This window comes from Sturnira hondurensis, unplaced genomic scaffold, assembly GCF_014824575.4.
Source record: "Sturnira hondurensis isolate 20B ecotype Veracruz unplaced genomic scaffold, ASM1482457v3 Scaffold0000507, whole genome shotgun sequence".
Taxonomy (NCBI): domain Eukaryota; kingdom Metazoa; phylum Chordata; class Mammalia; order Chiroptera; family Phyllostomidae; genus Sturnira; species Sturnira hondurensis.
In genome coordinates this window covers 13,036-30,875 of record NW_028073138.1, presented here as the reverse complement: position 1 = coordinate 30,875, position 17,840 = coordinate 13,036, and the positions used below count along the sequence as shown (strand labels likewise).

At 34.2% G+C, this 17,840-nt stretch overlaps 1 protein-coding gene across 1 annotated transcript in view; it reads right to left on the bottom strand.

Annotated features, from left to right (window-relative positions):
• The window catches only part of LOC118983896 (low-density lipoprotein receptor-related protein 1B-like), a 121,575-nt gene extending 107,252 nt beyond the window's left edge, over window positions 1–14,323 (bottom strand). The window contains exons 1-3 of the mRNA XM_037041582.1: window positions 14,263–14,323; window positions 13,098–13,217; window positions 11,331–11,572 (exon numbers count right to left, since the gene is read on the bottom strand). Coding sequence (XP_036897477.1) covers window positions 11,331–11,572; window positions 13,098–13,217; window positions 14,263–14,323 — 423 coding nt within the window. The remainder of the gene's footprint in view (window positions 1–11,330; window positions 11,573–13,097; window positions 13,218–14,262) is intronic.
• Between the last annotated feature and the right edge of the window lie 3,517 nt (window positions 14,324–17,840).

Genomic DNA, 17,840 nt, shown 5'->3' with positions numbered 1-17,840 from the left:
TACCCCAGCCTCAGTAAACTGAAGATATACATCACTGGAGACATTTATTTACTTATTTATTTTAAATCAAGGAGAGAAAAATGTATGGAAATAATGTAGTAATTACAGTAATTGAGCCATGGAAATATTTGATCCATGGAAATATTATCTTCTTTTTAACAAAATTCTTATAGTTAGCAATATTCCTTAAGAAAATGTACTTAACGCAGGATAGATTGAGGTGGTCATCTATTTTATCTGTTTTTGTTTTTCATCTTTATGTAAATCTGAGAAAAGAAAGTTCAGTTTATTTTACTAAAGTTAATTATCTCCTACTGTAATGCTATTAAAACAAAGATGTAAAGCCACTCTATAAAATGTGTGTGGTATATTTTACAGTATTTACATTTATGGTCTATATTAGATAAACATAGCTTTGAAATTTTCAAGTGAAATAATTTCTTTTTCAAAAGAAACTGTAGATAGAAGATAGTTATATAGTTTAAAATATTATTTTCTATGTAAGTCCACATTTTATATAGCCTTAAGGGTATATCTAATGCTAACTATGAATTGTCATGCATTAAGTATAAAAATGTAAAAGTAAGTTAAAAATGTGTCATTATTTAAGGGGGTAATTTTGATATCATCCTCCTATTCACTGACCTGGAATTAAGGAATCAAGTTGCCTTCTGACATTTACAGTTTAAACAAGCATGATACTTGAGATGTACTGCAGAGTTATCTAAAAGCAGAGGTTGTAAAATGAAAGGTTGAGGACTAAATTCAAGTTGAAAAAACTTTAGATTCTGACTTTAAAATTAAAGCTATATTGCTTCAAAAAATAAATTATTTTGTAACATTCAAAGGCATGTAACACAGTATATGGAAAGCAGCCAGCACTTTCGAACAGCAGTCAATGAGCTCAGTTTGCCCCCCTCAGCTGGGGGCCTAATCCACATGCAGCCCGTCTCACACATTTAGCTTACCCATATAACTGATCTAAACCCATGTCTTAAAGAGGCAAAAGAAGTTGACTTTAATGGACAAATCATGTATCTATAAGAGTGTTAAAACACAATGAACAATAGAAAAACAAGATTGCTCTATCCAGCCAAGCCTTCATTTAGAATGAAAGGGCAGATAAAGCACTTTTCAGACAAGGTCAAACTCAAGGAGTTCATCATCACCAAGCCCTTATTATATGAAATGTTAAAGGGACTTATCTAAGAAAAAGAAGATAAAAAATAGGAACAGTGAAAGGATAGCAAACTCAGTTATTAACAACCACACCTAAAACAAAAGCAAACTAAGAGGACAGCTAGATCAGGAGAGGAACCATAGAAATGGAGATCACATGGAGAGTCAGCAAAAGGGGAGTGGGAAGAGGAGAAGGGGGAAGAAGGTACAGAGAATAAGTAGCATAGAGGGTGGGGAGAAAATAGACAGGGAGAGGGCAAGAATAGTATAGGAAATATAGAAGCTAAAGAACTTGTGACACATGGACATAAACAAAAGATGGGAATGGTAGGGGAGGGGTGTGTAGGGTGGAGGAGAATAAAGTGGGGAAAATAGGACAACTGTAATGGCATAATCAATAAAATATATTTTTTTAAAAAAAGAAGATGCGTAGAAGCAAATGTTGATAGTGTGTCTCCAGAATTACTGGGTAAGCATCTTGTGGATGAACAGTCTGTGTAGCAGACCTGTTTATGTGTATATTTTATGAACATGTGAATTGGGGTTTTATAATTCAATGTCTCATATATCAAATTCATTGACTTTGTGCATATGTGCATGTACACAATGCTGAGTTTCATGTGATTTTCTTGCGAGTTTTATTAAAATTTGCTTTGTATTATCATATTTCTCTCTAGATAAACTGCCAATATAATTTCCAAGTCTTACCAGAACTTGGAATAGCAATGAAGTCATCTCATAGGCTACTCCTTGAACATATAATTTGCATTCTTTAGACAATAATTTATCTTCCTTTGATCCTGTCCCTTCAAACAGTAAGTTCAATTAGGCCTTTTGGAAGACCTGCAAATCCCTTATGTAGGTTGAGATCTCTAATGTCTAAAGAAGGCAGTCTCAGCCCTAGTTCATCACAATAATTAAAAGAGCCAGAGGAGATATTATTTATGAAGATTCTGAAGTGAAGTTTCATTCTTGGAAATAAAATATGATTTGTTTATGGCTAGAAAAATGTGTTGGTGAGTATATATAAGTATGTTATAGGTGTGTGAGGATATGAGAAGGGTATGATAGAGAGGCTGGCAATTCAGTGATTTTTTAATGGAAATGTGTTAGAAGGATTCAAGAAGGGAAGTATGGTGATTAGGTTAAAATTTTGAGATTATTTTGGCTATGGTCTGGAGAATGGATTGGGTCTTAGGATCAAAAACAGATATAGAAAAATCAGAGGAGGCTTACATGGACTTCAAAGGAAGAATGTGAAAGTTTAATCTTGGTTTCTGTAAGACAGAGGTGAGTAAAATTTGATATAGCTAAAAATAAATGTATGTAAACTCATGATTAATTGAATATTGAGGAAGAGAAGAATAACATAAAATATAACTTTTCAGATTGATATACTATTAGTGCCCTGCATACCAAAGACTATGAGTATATTTATTATTTCTAATTAAAAATTATATATGTACTTTATTTTTTTGTTTATTTTTATTGTTGTTCAAGTACAGTTGTTTCCATTTTCCTGCCACCACTATCCCCCACCCCACCCACCTCTATGGCAGGCAGTGTTCTAGATGTTAAAATTACAGTGATGACCAAAACAGCAAAAATAGATGCCATTTGGGAATTCATTTAAAGCAACATGAAATAGACAATAGATCATAAACATAATAGATAAGTAACTACATAGCAGTTTATCAAGAAGAGCAAGTCACTGAGGGAGTGGGGCAAAAGATTGCAATTATCAATAAGTTATAGATTCAGAAGATTATATTTGAGTAAAAACTTGGAGTTCAGGAATTGGGTCATGTATAATATCTGATTGAAAAATATTTTATGCCAAAAGAATGTTTCAGAAAAGTCCTTATATTAGCACATAGTGATGAACTTCATATATATCAATGCTTCCCTGGAAAAGACTGAGTAAGGTGGACAGTAATATTTGAAGAAGTTGGAAAAATAACAGAAAATTAATTTTAACCCTATAAAATATTATGAGAAATAGTGAGGAACCACTGGATATTTTTGATTAAAGACATGATGTGATATCATTTATGCTTTAGAAGGAGCATTCTGGCTACTGTGTTATGAGTAAAAAGTGAACACAGGATGACTGGCTAGGAGGCTATTGTACTAATTGAGAAAAAAGTTGATGATGCTTCAAAATTAACTAATTTGAGTCAAGTTGTCAAATCCTGCACATACCTGGAAGGTAGATTAGATAGTAGTGTTTGATTTTTAAATTATGAGAGGAAAGAGGTCAATGATGACTCCAAGATTTTTATTTTAAGCATTTGAAAAATGAAGTTTCCATTTAATGAGCTTAGGAAAGCTGATTTTGTAGATGAAGTTTATTTTTAGGTGTGCTACTTTGAGGATTTTTTTTAAACATCCAAAAGGAAAAGCAATATAAGTAGCTAGACAGAACCTAACATTTACTAGGTAACTGTTAGGATAAGAATATATAAAAACATTGAAGCTATATAAATTCTATAAGGAGGTGAGGATAAATTAAAAAAAATAAGATGATAAACATCTGAGCCTACATGCATTTTAATATTAAGAGGGAAGGAAAAAAGAAATCTAGCAAAAGAGACTTGAGAAGGTGAGAAGTAAAACAAGAGATCAAAAAAGAATAACTATATTATTTATTTAACTTAAATGTATTTATTATATTTTCCAATTACAGTTGGCATACAAATTATATTTGTTATAGGTGTACAACATAGTGATTAAACATTTATATAACTTATGAAGTGATCACCCGGATGCCATACATGGTTATTACAAATATTATTAACGACATACCCTATGCTATACTGTACATCCTCATGACTGTTTTTGTAACTGATAACTTGTACATCTTTTTTGAATTAAATTTATTTGGGTAAAAAAAAAGAATAACTATATTGATGATTGATATTAGTACCATTTTGTATTTCAAGGTTGTTGTTACATAAAATGGTGAAACAGATAAAAAGATCTACTTAAACCCTGACTGGAGAGACTGGCATTTTTGTTATGTAAAGAAAGGCTCTCAACTCTCCTCCACTCTCAACACTACTGCCAATTTAGTCAGGATAAACCCTCCTTGTGAGGAACTAGCTTATGCTCTGTAAGGTGTTAAGCAGCCTTCCTGGCCTCTACTCACTGATGTCAGCAGCACTACCCAGTTGTGACAATCAGAAACATCTCCAGGCACTACCAAACATCCCCTGGGGAGGGAGGCCATCCCCCCTGGAGAATTACCGATGTAGCACACGGAGTGCTCTATGAAGTTGGTCAAGCACTGTCAACACGTTCATGACTCCCTGTCACCAAATTTACTGAATACTTCTTTGTTTCAACTCCAAAACTGTCTGAATGCCAGTCTCTTTTAGTTTCTGTGACTGCACATTCTCTGTTTTTTTCTTAATACAGTGGCTACACTTTGTCATAATTTAAATCTCAGACTTAACATGACTAAAACTGAACCCAAAGTTTATCATTTTCATGAGCCATCAAGTTGTATAATTCAGAAATTTAGGTATTAACCTTGAGTCCTTCCTAGTTTTATTTTGCACATTCATCCTATCTGCAAGCATTTTAAGTTAAATTTCCACCATCTACACTACAACAGTATAACTAGTTCTAACTTAGAACACAACCCTTCTAAGTGATCTATGTGTACTTGAGCTTTCCCCCACCAAATCCATTCTCTACACAAAAAGCAAATTAGTTGTCTTAAATACAAATAAGATGACATTACTTCCTCTAAGGTTTAGTTCAAATCTTCTTTCTTAGAATGGGCCTATACGGATCATCCTATAAAAAAAATGTTTACAACATATAAGTGCTTCTTTTTTAGTCCATTATTTATTTCCTTCAATACACTTATTAAAATAAGATTTTATTTATTTATGAGTTTACTTGACTTTGCCTTTGTTCCCCAGAATCTAAAATTTATGAGAACAAGACTCTATGTTATCATTATTGTATCCTGAGAACCCAGCACCACACCCAATAAACAGAAATTTTTAAATAAATGTTTGGGTATGACTGAATAAAATTTGATTGGTTCTCCTTAAAATGTTATGATGTCTGATCAATAATTTCTTCAGGATTATTAATTATAAAATTGTAATTTTATATAATTATATAAAATTTAATTAATGTTCAGTAATGTTTTGGTTATTGACACAATTGTTATAGAACAATTAAACTTTAGTATATAGTGTTAAATGCCTGTCTTATGCAATCAACAATGTAAAAAGGCAAAAATGTAATAATCTCATAGTTTTGGATTTCTTCTAAAGTAATTGTAATAAATGATTATAGTTTTGGATTGGTTTGAGTAAACCCAGATAGTTTTCAAAGTATTCTTGCTATGCAAATATAGACAGTTTCAATTTAAAACACTAATGGTTAGATCAATTTATAGTAATAAAAAATAAAAAAATAAACTATCTACCAGTACCTAAATATCTTAAAACAATACTTTGAGGATTTTGGCACACACACATACACACACGTACTTGAGTATGGGTACATGTGCACACCTACACACTCAAGTGTGTATGTTGGTGATCAACCACAGACCATATATTGGGTGTGAGATTTTAGCTAGGAATCCAATTAAAAATTGAAACCTAGTAAAAATAACTTAATTGAATATTTTGTTAGAAGATTTTAAGAAAAANCATATAAGTGCTTCTTTTTTAGTCCATTATTTATTTCCTTCAATACACTTATTAAAATAAGATTTTATTTATTTATGAGTTTACTTGACTTTGCCTTTGTTCCCCAGAATCTAAAATTTATGAGAACAAGACTCTATGTTATCATTATTGTATCCTGAGAACCCAGCACCACACCCAATAAACAGAAATTTTTAAATAAATGTTTGGGTATGACTGAATAAAATTTGATTGGTTCTCCTTAAAATGTTATGATGTCTGATCAATAATTTCTTCAGGATTATTAATTATAAAATTGTAATTCTATATAATTATATAAAATTTAATTAATGTTCAGTAATGTTTTGGTTATTGACACAATTGTTATAGAACAATTAAACTTTAGTATATAGTGTTAAATGCCTGTCTTATGCAATCAACAATGTAAAAAGGCAATAATGTAATAATCTCATAGTTTTGGATTTCTTCTAAAGTAATTGTAATAAATGATTATAGTTTTGGATTGGTTTGAATAAACCCAGATAATTTTCAAAGTATTCTTGCTATGCAAATATAGACAGTTTCAATTTAAAACACTAATGGTTAGATCAATTTATAGTAATAAAAAATAAAAAAATAAACTATCTACCAGTACCTAAATATCTTAAAACAATACTCTGAGGATTTTGGCACACACACATACACACACATACTTGAGTATGGGTACATGTGCACACCTACACACTCAAGTGTGTATGTTGGTGATCAACCACAGACCATATATTGGGTGTGAGATTTTAGCTAGGAATCCAATTAAAAATTGAAACCTAGTAAAAATAACTTAATTGAATATTTTGTTAGAAGATTTTAAGAAAAAATGGTCTAATAAACTTTTTGAATAAAAGATACAATTATTAATAAATAAATAAATATAAGCATGCACATTCTGGGGATTCTTTTTTGCATAATGAAGAAAATACCAAAAGTATTTGGTATTTTCACTTCTCACATTCTCAAAATGGTATTGAGACATTCAATACCATTTGGTATTTTCACATTCACTTCTCAAAAATCAGGTAGGCTTTTGCTCCGGAATATGTAGTTCTTTAATGGCAAAAACCTAATCTGTATGTTTAGTCATTTCCATTTTTACAATCATTGACTTATTTTATAGTGTTTGCCATCATATGTTGTGCTATCCAGTACTTCATACTATAAATGATAAATTTCTAGAAAGTGTGTTTAATAGTTGCATAATGCTACCATAGTCTCTTTTGTTGACTAAAATTCAAATTCAGATGTCTCTTTATAGTTTACATACAAACTGAGTCATGTTAGTCTTTTAAGTTTTAAATTATTTAATTTTCTTAAAGAAAAATATCATCTCTTTTGTATAGCCCCAGGGGTCATAAAATCATAAGCACTTCTATATGTAAATAAACAACTTCGTATTTTAAATTTAAATTTATAACTTAAATTAGTATTCCAATCATTTTCAGAGATTACAGAAGTTTATTCACTAGTTTAAAAATGTCATCTTAAATGTTACCTTTCTCTGGAATGGAGTTCAGTAAACATTTAGTTGTCTGAGTAATCTTCCTCTGATTATCTGATACAAAATATTTCCTACCCTTTCCACAGATGGAAATATTCCAAAATATTCAGCATCTGTGAATGTGCTTTCAAGGCATTCTCTTATCACATGGCTAACTCTTTTCATGTGGTTCACAAATAATGCAATCATGAGTAAAACATGAATAGTTCACTCTGTATTTTTTTCCTTTCACCTATTGATTCAGAAAAAGAAACCAATGTTCCAAATTCAACTTAGAAGGAAATCTTGATTTTTATTTGCTAAGGGGTAAAGAATTCTCAGGTCAGTGTCATTTAATGTTTGCATCAAAACTTAGATGAAATAGATCACATATTCATTAAACTAATGGGTGACTAGCTGGTGACCATCAAAGGGTAATTACAATATGTGTCAGAGTAATTGATAAGGGTAGAAAATCAATGATTTATATACAAGATAAATTATAGGGAAATAAATACAAATTGTCCAGCTAATAACTTCATAAAAAAACTGTGATCCACATCTTTTGAAAATCATATAAATACTTTCTGGGGGGAACTTGAGAAATTGTCTACTCCGATACTTATGAATAGCTGAGACTCAAAGATGTAACAATCCCTCAAGTTAGAGTCTAAATTTTGTCACATTATAGCTGCATGGCCATAAGTACATCATTCAATTACTCTAGAATGCACATTGCTCATTAAATTAAGTTGGTAAGTATGACTATATTCCATGCTTGCAATATTGAGATGTAAGGATTATAAAAAGATAGGAGGCAAAGTTTAATAATTACCCTAATTAGTGTAGGCTTAAGTAGTATTTTAAAAAGAATGCATACATTAAAACTTCTTTGGAATGCTTAATGGCTTCGAACATGGTGCTGAAACTCATGGCTCAGAGATCCCAACCCATAATCATGACATGTGATTTGCTATAATGGGTTCATAGAAAATCTACTCTACTGCTATACATTTTTATTTCTAATGAACACTGTCGATCATGTGTAGGTCTAAGAAGAGAGAGAAAAAAACAAACAGAAAGTTTAGATGATATAACACAGAGAATCACTACAATTACAAGATTAAATGAAGTTTCATATCCTACTGGAACGAGGCTAATCAATAGCTTTGCCATTGTCTATGAGAGTCTATACCACATGAATAAAAGTAAGTTTCAGATGTGTAAAATAAATACATGTAAATACATAAATACATAATATACCAACAAAATATATACATTTTACGTTGTGTGTAAAAATAAATACTATTTACCAAACATTAAACAAATTTCTCCTCTGACCTACAATAAACTCTGCTCACTAGAGCACACTATATAATCAATATCTCTAAGCACAAGACTAAAATAATTTTTTAAAGATTGTATTTATTTATTTTTAGAGAGGGGCGTGGAGGGAGAAAGAGAGGGAAACATCAATGTGTGGTTGCCTCTTGCAAACCCCCTACTGGGGACCTGGCCCAGAACCCAGGCATGTGCCCTGGACTGGGAATTAAATCTATGACCCTTTAGTTCACCAGTTGGCACTCGATCCACTGACTCACACCAGCCAGGACTGATTTTATTTTTTATGATAGAAAATTTATGTAGAAAATCGTAGAGGTAGAATAAGTGAGCTGTAGAAGAAATGGACTCAGACAACAAGTGACAAAGCAGAGGCGGGGCCCTTGGAGCTTAGGAGAAAGACAGGCAAGGAAAGCATACACACCTGGGGGAAGGGGTTGGGAAACGTGCTGATGTGTTCCCCTAGAGAGCTCCACGAGACCAAATTAATGATCAAATCATTTCCCCTGAAAATTTACATTAAAATTAATTATAGATGTATTTTAGCAACTAAAAATTCAGATAAGGGTAAATTGCCAATATTTTTTAGTGTGACAATAGAGAAGAACACCTCATAATCATGGTCATCCAAAACATCATTGTCATCATTATGATGATGATGGTCATCATCGTCATCATCACCTTCATCAACATCCTGTTAATGGCAAGCATCTAGATAGTGCTTACCATGTACCAAGAACTGTTAATGCTAATAAACATATACTGAAGATTCCAAACCAAATTTTATGAAATAGAGAGTTGAGTGCAAGCATGTCAAACTCATTTTCACTGGGGGCCACAGCAGCCTCACAGTTGCCTTAAAAGGGCGGAATGTAATTTCAGATGCTTAAAAGTTAAGGAGTAGTTACATTTATACAGTCCTAAAACTATTTTGGCCCTTTAAAGGCAACCACAAGGCTGATGTGGCCTCCAATGGAAATGAGTTTGATACCCCTGATTTAGAGAAACTAAGAGGCTAATTAGCAATAGGAACAAAATTAGAACCCAAGCAGTGTAACTCCAGGGTATATATCCTTTGTTACTTCATTAATAACAGATGAAAGAGCACCATCAGAACAATGTTTTTTTGCCCGACAGACTTCTGTTATAAAAATAAAGAAAGTTAAAACTAGCCAAGACTCTTAGTCTGCCTTTTGGTTTGATAAGGAAGAAGTAGATTGTGTGTGAGTGATGGAGGGAAGAGTGATCTACTTGGTGTCTTAGTTCTGTCTGATGACTTCTTTATAGAACTAAAGCTGTCATATAACATTCCACTTGAAGAACGAAGAACTGAAGACTCTGAGGTATATGGATTTTTACCCATAGTTAATCTCAGTTCTACAGCTACTACTGCTTCTTTTAAAACCAGTTTATTGCTATTTACAACTGATAAGAATATGTTCCAGAGTTCTAGCAAATGGTATTTATGTAGTTGAATTTTTTATGGTAGATACCACTGTAAAAGTTAGCGAGGATTTCTAGGTAGGTGCCTGTGATTCTACTATGATAGCACTTTACTTTTTGGTTGTATAGCAATCGACGAGGCACCATAAAAAAAGTGTTCACCTGTAATTTTTCTCCAAGGTTACTTCAAAATATAAAGTATACAATAAATTGGCATTACCTACAACCAAAAAAGATGGTCTATAACCACAAGTCTAAATAAATGTTCTAGTTTATTTTCCTCAAAAAGAATAACCATGATAATCAAAGTGTCCATCATATACTAACAAACAATATTGCTGTTTTGGAGGTCCCCTGAAATATAGTCACCAAAAGTCAGAATATGTGGTAATACTACAGAATTGATCTCTTGCCCTAGAATACAAGTATATTTCTTGTATTGTAAAAAATTAAACCATTTTCCTGCATATTTTGTCACTTTATTTTCTAACAAAAACAAAATGATGGTCCTAATCCCATTTTATTTTATTTTATTTTTTTTTTCCATTTTATGATGAGAAAGACCTCATATTTACAATAATTTGTATAAAAATACAAAATGTAGAAATGTTTGGTATTATGTTACTATTCTTTGTGTGTGTGTGTGTTAAACTTTTTTAAAATTTAATTATTGTTCGAGTACAGTTTTCTGTCTTTTACTCCCATCCCAGCCCACCTCCCTAGTGCTCCCCACCTCCCTCCCATTTCCACCCCTGTTAGTTTTTGTCCGTGTGTCATTTATATTTGTTCCTGTGAATCCTTTCCCTTTCCCCCTGAAATTTCCTCCCCTCTGGTCCCTGTCTGCCTGTTCTGTATTTCAATGTCTTTGGTTATATTTTGCTTGCTTGTTTGCTTTGTTGTTTAGGTTCCTGTCAAAGCTGACATCATATGGTATGTTACTATTCTTATATGACTAAATAAAATGCATTAAAATAAAGCATCATATCATGCAATTAAAATAAATGTATAGGCATCTATAAGAATAAACAAGTAGTTAATTGTTTTTCTATACAGAAGAATATTGGGTGGAATCATTGGATGTTTTGATGACATTTTATAGTCAGATATTTTGATTGATATATTAAAATAAAACAGGGAGATGAGAAGGTATGAGCCCTGAAATATTCAATGTGTTTACTTACAATCAAGCCACTGTTTGCTTGCCTTTTTTCTCCATCATGTATCCTTTTGTAGAAAATCCCGCCTGGATTAAACTGAGTACTCCAAATAATCATATTTCTTTGATAATATACATCCATTCCTGTTATCCTTGAATTATGTTCAACATGAGAAATTTGTTGATGATCACCACTGTAGTTGAATGGATATATAAAACCCAGGATATCAGTGTCATTAGCAATGTAGAGAACTTGATCTTCAGAGCCTGGAGATTATTATAATAAAATACAAAAATAAAGTAAATTTCAACTAATGTAAAACAATTATTGTACTGTTAAATTATCTTGAATTGTTATTCTTAAAACAGTTTCTTTCATACCTCAATAAAAGTCAACCAAATTCACACTGTTTTTTAGTCTTCACAATTTACATTAAATACACAGTTACCTAAACATTTCTGAGAGTTCTTAATGTAGGTTTTCCTAGGGCAAAACTTACCTTATGGCTACAGGTTAAGTACCTGTAGTAATTATTCTTTTCATGAAGAGGGAATTGTTTTAGTATGTTACAATACATTATATTCTAATGTTTTCTAAATATGCAGATGTTATACTGTATACTCATTAAGCTTCTAAGTATTTAGTTTGGCACCTGTGTGATCACTAACTTACAATAAATTAAGATATGGATAATCTTTTTCTTCCAATATTTATGTAGGTCAAATATTATTTTATGTTTATTATACAAAGTTATCAGTATTTGCTACATTAAAGTGACATTCTCTAATGTGAAGTTTTGACAACTACAATATAACACTAATGTAATGTGAACCCTGAGATGAGTAAAAGCCTCAGTCAAAGCCTGAAAATATTAATTAAAATACTAATGACACTATTAAAAAGATTGAATGGCACATATAGTGTTTACTGCAAATTTACAGAAATAATTATACATGAGTCATAGTTCAGCTCTATAGATTTAGTAGTTCTCAGTTAGTGAATGTATACACTGTGGCAGGCACTGTGTGCCTTTCACAATTTTTCTGCTCTGCTTACAACAACCGTGAAAATAGGTGCTAGTAACCCCATTTCACATATGAGGAACTGAGGCTCAGGGTTAGAGGACTTCCACCGGCCACACAGTCAGCAAAGCACATATGACTCCACAGCTCATCGTCGATCCGCTACATCATGTTGTATCACTCTTGTAATGAACGTATCTTACTAACATTGTCCAATCAGACCCTGTAGCTAATAATATTTAACAAAATATGAACATTAAAATTCATATCTAATAAAGCACCCAATCCATCTGTCATTTAATTTTTAAAATGTAATATTCTTAAGTGGAGGCAATCTGAGTTTAAAAGCACGATTTTATTTTAAAACCGTTTAAATTCTTATTCAAAATTCTATTCTCCTTATACTGCTAACCTTTAACTTGTTATTCTTATCCCAACAGTGTAATAATGTCTCAATACACTGAGAGTGGACCATAAAGAGAGATACTTTCCTATTCTATCACATTCGCTCTTAAACTTTTATGTCCCCTAAAAAAATTGATTCAAACACAAAAGTGATTTTTAACAGTGACTATGTATTTGTCTTATCTGTAAACCATCACAAATTAAATTAAGAATAATAAGCAATTGGCCAAATCAATAAACATTAAAAATAGACTTATTTAATTTTGTCAGGAATGAGGCTATTTCTAAAATACAGCATGAACCTTTCCATAATATGTTTATAGCAAAATCATACCAGCACTTGAAATAAGGCAGACAGTCTTACCTTTTGCTATGCAGGTGCTGTTTCTTTCCTGAAAATTCTGGTCACATACACATTTATATGATCCTTCCATATTTATACATTTATGTGAACATGTGCCAAAGACCAAGCATTCATTAATATCTGAAAAGAAGAGCTCAAAATAGCATCATCATACTCCCAATTATCACTTTTATTCCTCCTACACTTCAAAATGACAAACTTCTTGTTTTCTTATTTCTGTTTTTATGTCTTTTCAAAACTTTATCAGTGACTTGTCTAATATTATTAGGTCATGATAATTTTTCACAATAGTTTCACTATAATAATTTATTGGTTGTTTGTACATTGCTTGTTAATCCACTTAACACATTGAAATATCCATTTCAAACTCCCCTAGTGTTTGCATTTACTCAAACAGATCTTGAAGTTTCCTTTTAAGCCTGTTTCTGATTACCCAACTGTATACCTCCGCACATGTCATAAACTGTTCCTTGGTCTTATGATGTCCTTTCCCACTTTAATGCAAAGAATTTCTACTCATTTCTCAAGATCCACCTGATGTGAAGCCTTTCTTGGTCTCCATCAATGTACAGTAGTAATTATCCATCCATAGTCTCTATGCTCTGCTGCTCTGATGTTTTTCTCTTATAGCATTGTTCATACTATATTTCAGATATATTGTCATATACCTAGTTCCCTACTTGACTGCCAGTATCTTCAGGGCATAAATTTTGATTTATTCATTTTTTATTGCAAGCATTTTACACAATGCTTGGTAGAAAATGAAGACATGGATATATTTCTAATCCCCTTCTGGTTTCACATATATGAAATGACTATGTAACAAGAAGGGCAATGTGAAATAAACAAAAACTGGATGCCTATATAAACAAATTGTATACATTATAAGTAATCAATCAGTCACAGACAATATTTTGTGGTTCAACACCTGCCTCTAATTTTAATGGCATGAGCAGGGCCGGGTTTGAAATCAGGTGATTCTGATGAATTATCTACTTTCTCCCTCTTGCTTTCAATCAACATAATTCTTTGGCCCCTTTTACCCCAGATATTTTCCTAAATTATGTAACAAATTTGTGATATAAGTCCTTCTCTTGAATTAAGGATAAACAGAGTGATAATAATTATCTTTTATTTAGCACTCAACAGTGTTCTGAAGGCTCACAGTAGAGATGAGGGCGTTCCCTGTGACGCCTGTACATGGCAGTGCCCAGGCTTATAGGCATCTTTCTCCTTCTGATCCTGTTGTTTCTGTTAGATGCTGTGCCCAAGAACTAAGCACTCTCGACAATTCAGTTCTATGTGTGAAATGCATGATAAAGAGGCAAAAAATGTGTTTATTTATTTTAGTGAAGATTACACCAGGGATTGAGTAAAATACATGTTATCAGCATTTACTCATGAGAGATGAGTAATATTTTATTATGTTATAACAAATATTTTAAGTTATTTGATACTATTCTTTTGGTAGGAACTCAAAATAAGCAAAAATCTGCTTAATTTAATAAAATCTCAGTATTCTCAGATAGGCCTGCGGTGGCCAGAATCATCATTTTCCTTTCATCTCTGTTGTAATGCTTGTTCTGTGAGCACTGGCAGAGAATGGAGCAATCCCACACATGTCCAACATCTAGAATGATGTCTCAAAACTATTATTCCCTTTCTACTTCAGTTATTCCTGTTATTTCTTTCCTCTAGACATTTCAGCTGCATAGTTTTGACTTTGACATCGAAAGCAAGTCCTTACGTTGTTTATTTGAGCTATATAAAGGAAGAACATGAATTTAAATTATTTTGACAACAAATCAAGGAGATGCCTATTTCCTCCATACCAGGTCAAAACTGCTTCTCCTTATGTTCGATCTTCATGTATTAAATATCCAAATGTTAATGGAGTTCAAAAATTATTCATTTACACAGCAAAAGTTTCAGTGTATTCATAGTGATTTAAATCAGATTGTAATCTACAAGTTATATTTGTTATGAAATATAACTAACAAAAATTTTTGAGGATAGGATTTTTCAATTTGTAAGTGTATAAAGGAAACAAACTACTACTCAAAAATATATGAGCTAATTCATGTCATTTGAAATTAAAATCTTAAAAAGATTGTGGGTATGTGTGTGTGTGTGATATGTGTTTTATTATTCAATTGATAGTTTCTAGGAAACAAGAAATATTTTAGTCTTGGAAGAGGGGGAAGATGGTGGTGGAGTAGGACAAAGGATTTCGCTTCCCTTCACGCGCCGGAGAAAAACAGGCTGCTCTGCAGAGGAGTACAGCAAATACCCAACAGGGACCCAGCATATGGGACGGCAGGACCCCAGAAAGTATAGCGGACACTGAATGACCAGAGGTTGAGGAGAGGAGACGGACTACGGACCTCAGATCAACAAGGTACAAGGGAACAGTGCAGAGGCTACAGGCCCTCCGCCGGGCAGCGCAAGGGCCCTGGCAGGGCCGCCTTGATCTCTGAGAGCCGAGGGCGGGCAACAACAATCCTGGGAGAGAACAAGTCACTGGAACCCTCTCTAACCAGCAGGGTGCAGATTGGAAAACACCAGGAGAGATTGGTTTGCCTGTAGTGGCAGAGAGAGGAGTGGGCATTGGGAAGCAAACCAGAGAGCTCTGATAACCCATGGAGTCAGGCTGTGGTTGCAGGTTTGGGGAACTGAGGGGCTGGTATTCCCAGTAGCCTGAGCTGTCGCTCCCACAGTCTCCGGGAGCTGCGAGTTACTGACAGGACCCCTGAAAGAGCACCAGTCGCCAGATCCATCCCTACCCAGCCGGGTGCAGACTGAGAAGCACTGAGAGTCCGGTGTGGTAACCAGCTTGGAGGTCTGAGTCCCATGCATTCCCGGTGGCACACATTCCCGGAGGTGCGCATTCCCGATACCAGGGGACTCCAGCCAGCGCTCACACAGCCTTGGGGAGCTGCGGGCTACTGGCAGGACCCTTGATGGAGCACCAGTCGCCAGCTCCATCCCTACCCAGCTGGGCTCAGACTGAGAAGCACCTGGAGTCAGGCTGTGGCTGCAGGCCTTGGAAGAATTGTGAGTTGCCCAGTGTGTGCAGCCACAGCACTGGGAAAGGTCCAAGCCCAAGCCTGAGAGACCAGGAAAGCCTGGCTAGGAGTGTGTGCCCTCTCACCAGGCCAGGGCTGGGAAGCCTGGGGAAAAACCTGCTCTCAGAAGGGCATGGGAGAGCAGCGGCAATTTTGGATCTCGGGAGGGCACTGGCGAGACCAGCTAAGTTCACCGAGAGGAGAGAAAGGCCACACTAATAGCCCCTCAGGCTGTTGCAGCTAGGGAGACCAGAAGAAAAGGTTTGACCAGCTGGAAACCAACAAGAGGAGTAGGTGGAAGTGGAGAACACCAAGATACCTTCAGGAGACTGAACCACTGGATCTCACAGGCATCTTATCACAGAAGTTCACACCATAAACCCAGGAACCCAGAACAGATCACTTTAAGAAGCTAAAGCCAACAAGAAGAGCAACACAAACAATGGGAAGACAAAGAAACAATCCCCAAATGAAAGAAAAGGAGGAAGTCTCAGAAAGAATGTTAGATGAAATAGAGGCAAGCCAACTATCAGATATTGAATTCAAAGCACTGGTTATCAGGAAATTCAAAGAGCTTACAACGAGCTACCAGAAACTACAGGGGAGCTACAGTGAACTCTCTGCAAACTACACCAACATGAAAAAGGAAATAGAAACCATTAGTAAAGGCCAAAGGAAATGAAGAATACAATTTCTGAACTGAAGAACACAGTAGAAGGTATGAAGAATAGAATCGATATGGTGGAAGATCGCATAAGTGAGATAGAAGACAGGATAGAAAGAATCTCCCAGAGAGACCAAATAATGGAAAAGAGAATCAGAAAAAATGAGGAGAATTTAAGAGAAATGCAAGACAACATGAAACGTAATAATATCCAAATAATAGGAATACCAGAAGGAGAGGAAGAAGAACAAGGGATAGAAAACCTACTTGAAAGAGTAATAACGGAAAATTTTCCTAAGTTGAGGAGAGAGAAAGTCACATGGATTCAGGAATAGGAGAGAGTCCCAAACAGGTGGAACCCAAAGAGGCCTACTGCAAGACACATCATCATTAAAATGGCAAACCTCCAAGACAAAGAGAAAATCCTAAAGGCAGCAAAGGAGAAAAAGGAAGTAACATACAAGGGGGTCCCAATAAGGCTGGCTACTGACTTCTCAATGGAAACATTCCAAGCAAGAAGAGAATGGCAAGAAATATTCCAAGTAATGAGAAACAGAGGCCTACAACCAAGGCTACTGTACCCAGCAAGGCTCTCAATCAAGATAGAAGGCCATATAAAGAGCTTCCAAGACAAAAGAAGTCTAAAAGAATACGCCTCCACCAAACCAGCTCTACAAGAATTACTAAAAGGACTACTTTAGGAAAGGAAGGAAAAGAGAGAGATAGAGAGGAACACAGGTACACAAATGGCAATGAATAAGTACCTTTCAATAATAATAAACGTAAATGGATTAAATGAACCGGTTAAAAGACATAGAATAGCTGAATGGATAAGAAAGCAGGACCCACACATATGCTGCCTACAAGAGACCCACCTCAGGTCAAAAGACCACCACAGACTAAAAGTGAAAGGCTGGAAACAAATTTTCCAAGCAAATGGACAAGAAAAAAAAAGCCGGGGTAGCAATTCTCATATCAGACAAAATAGACTTCAAAAAAAGGGCCATAAAGAGA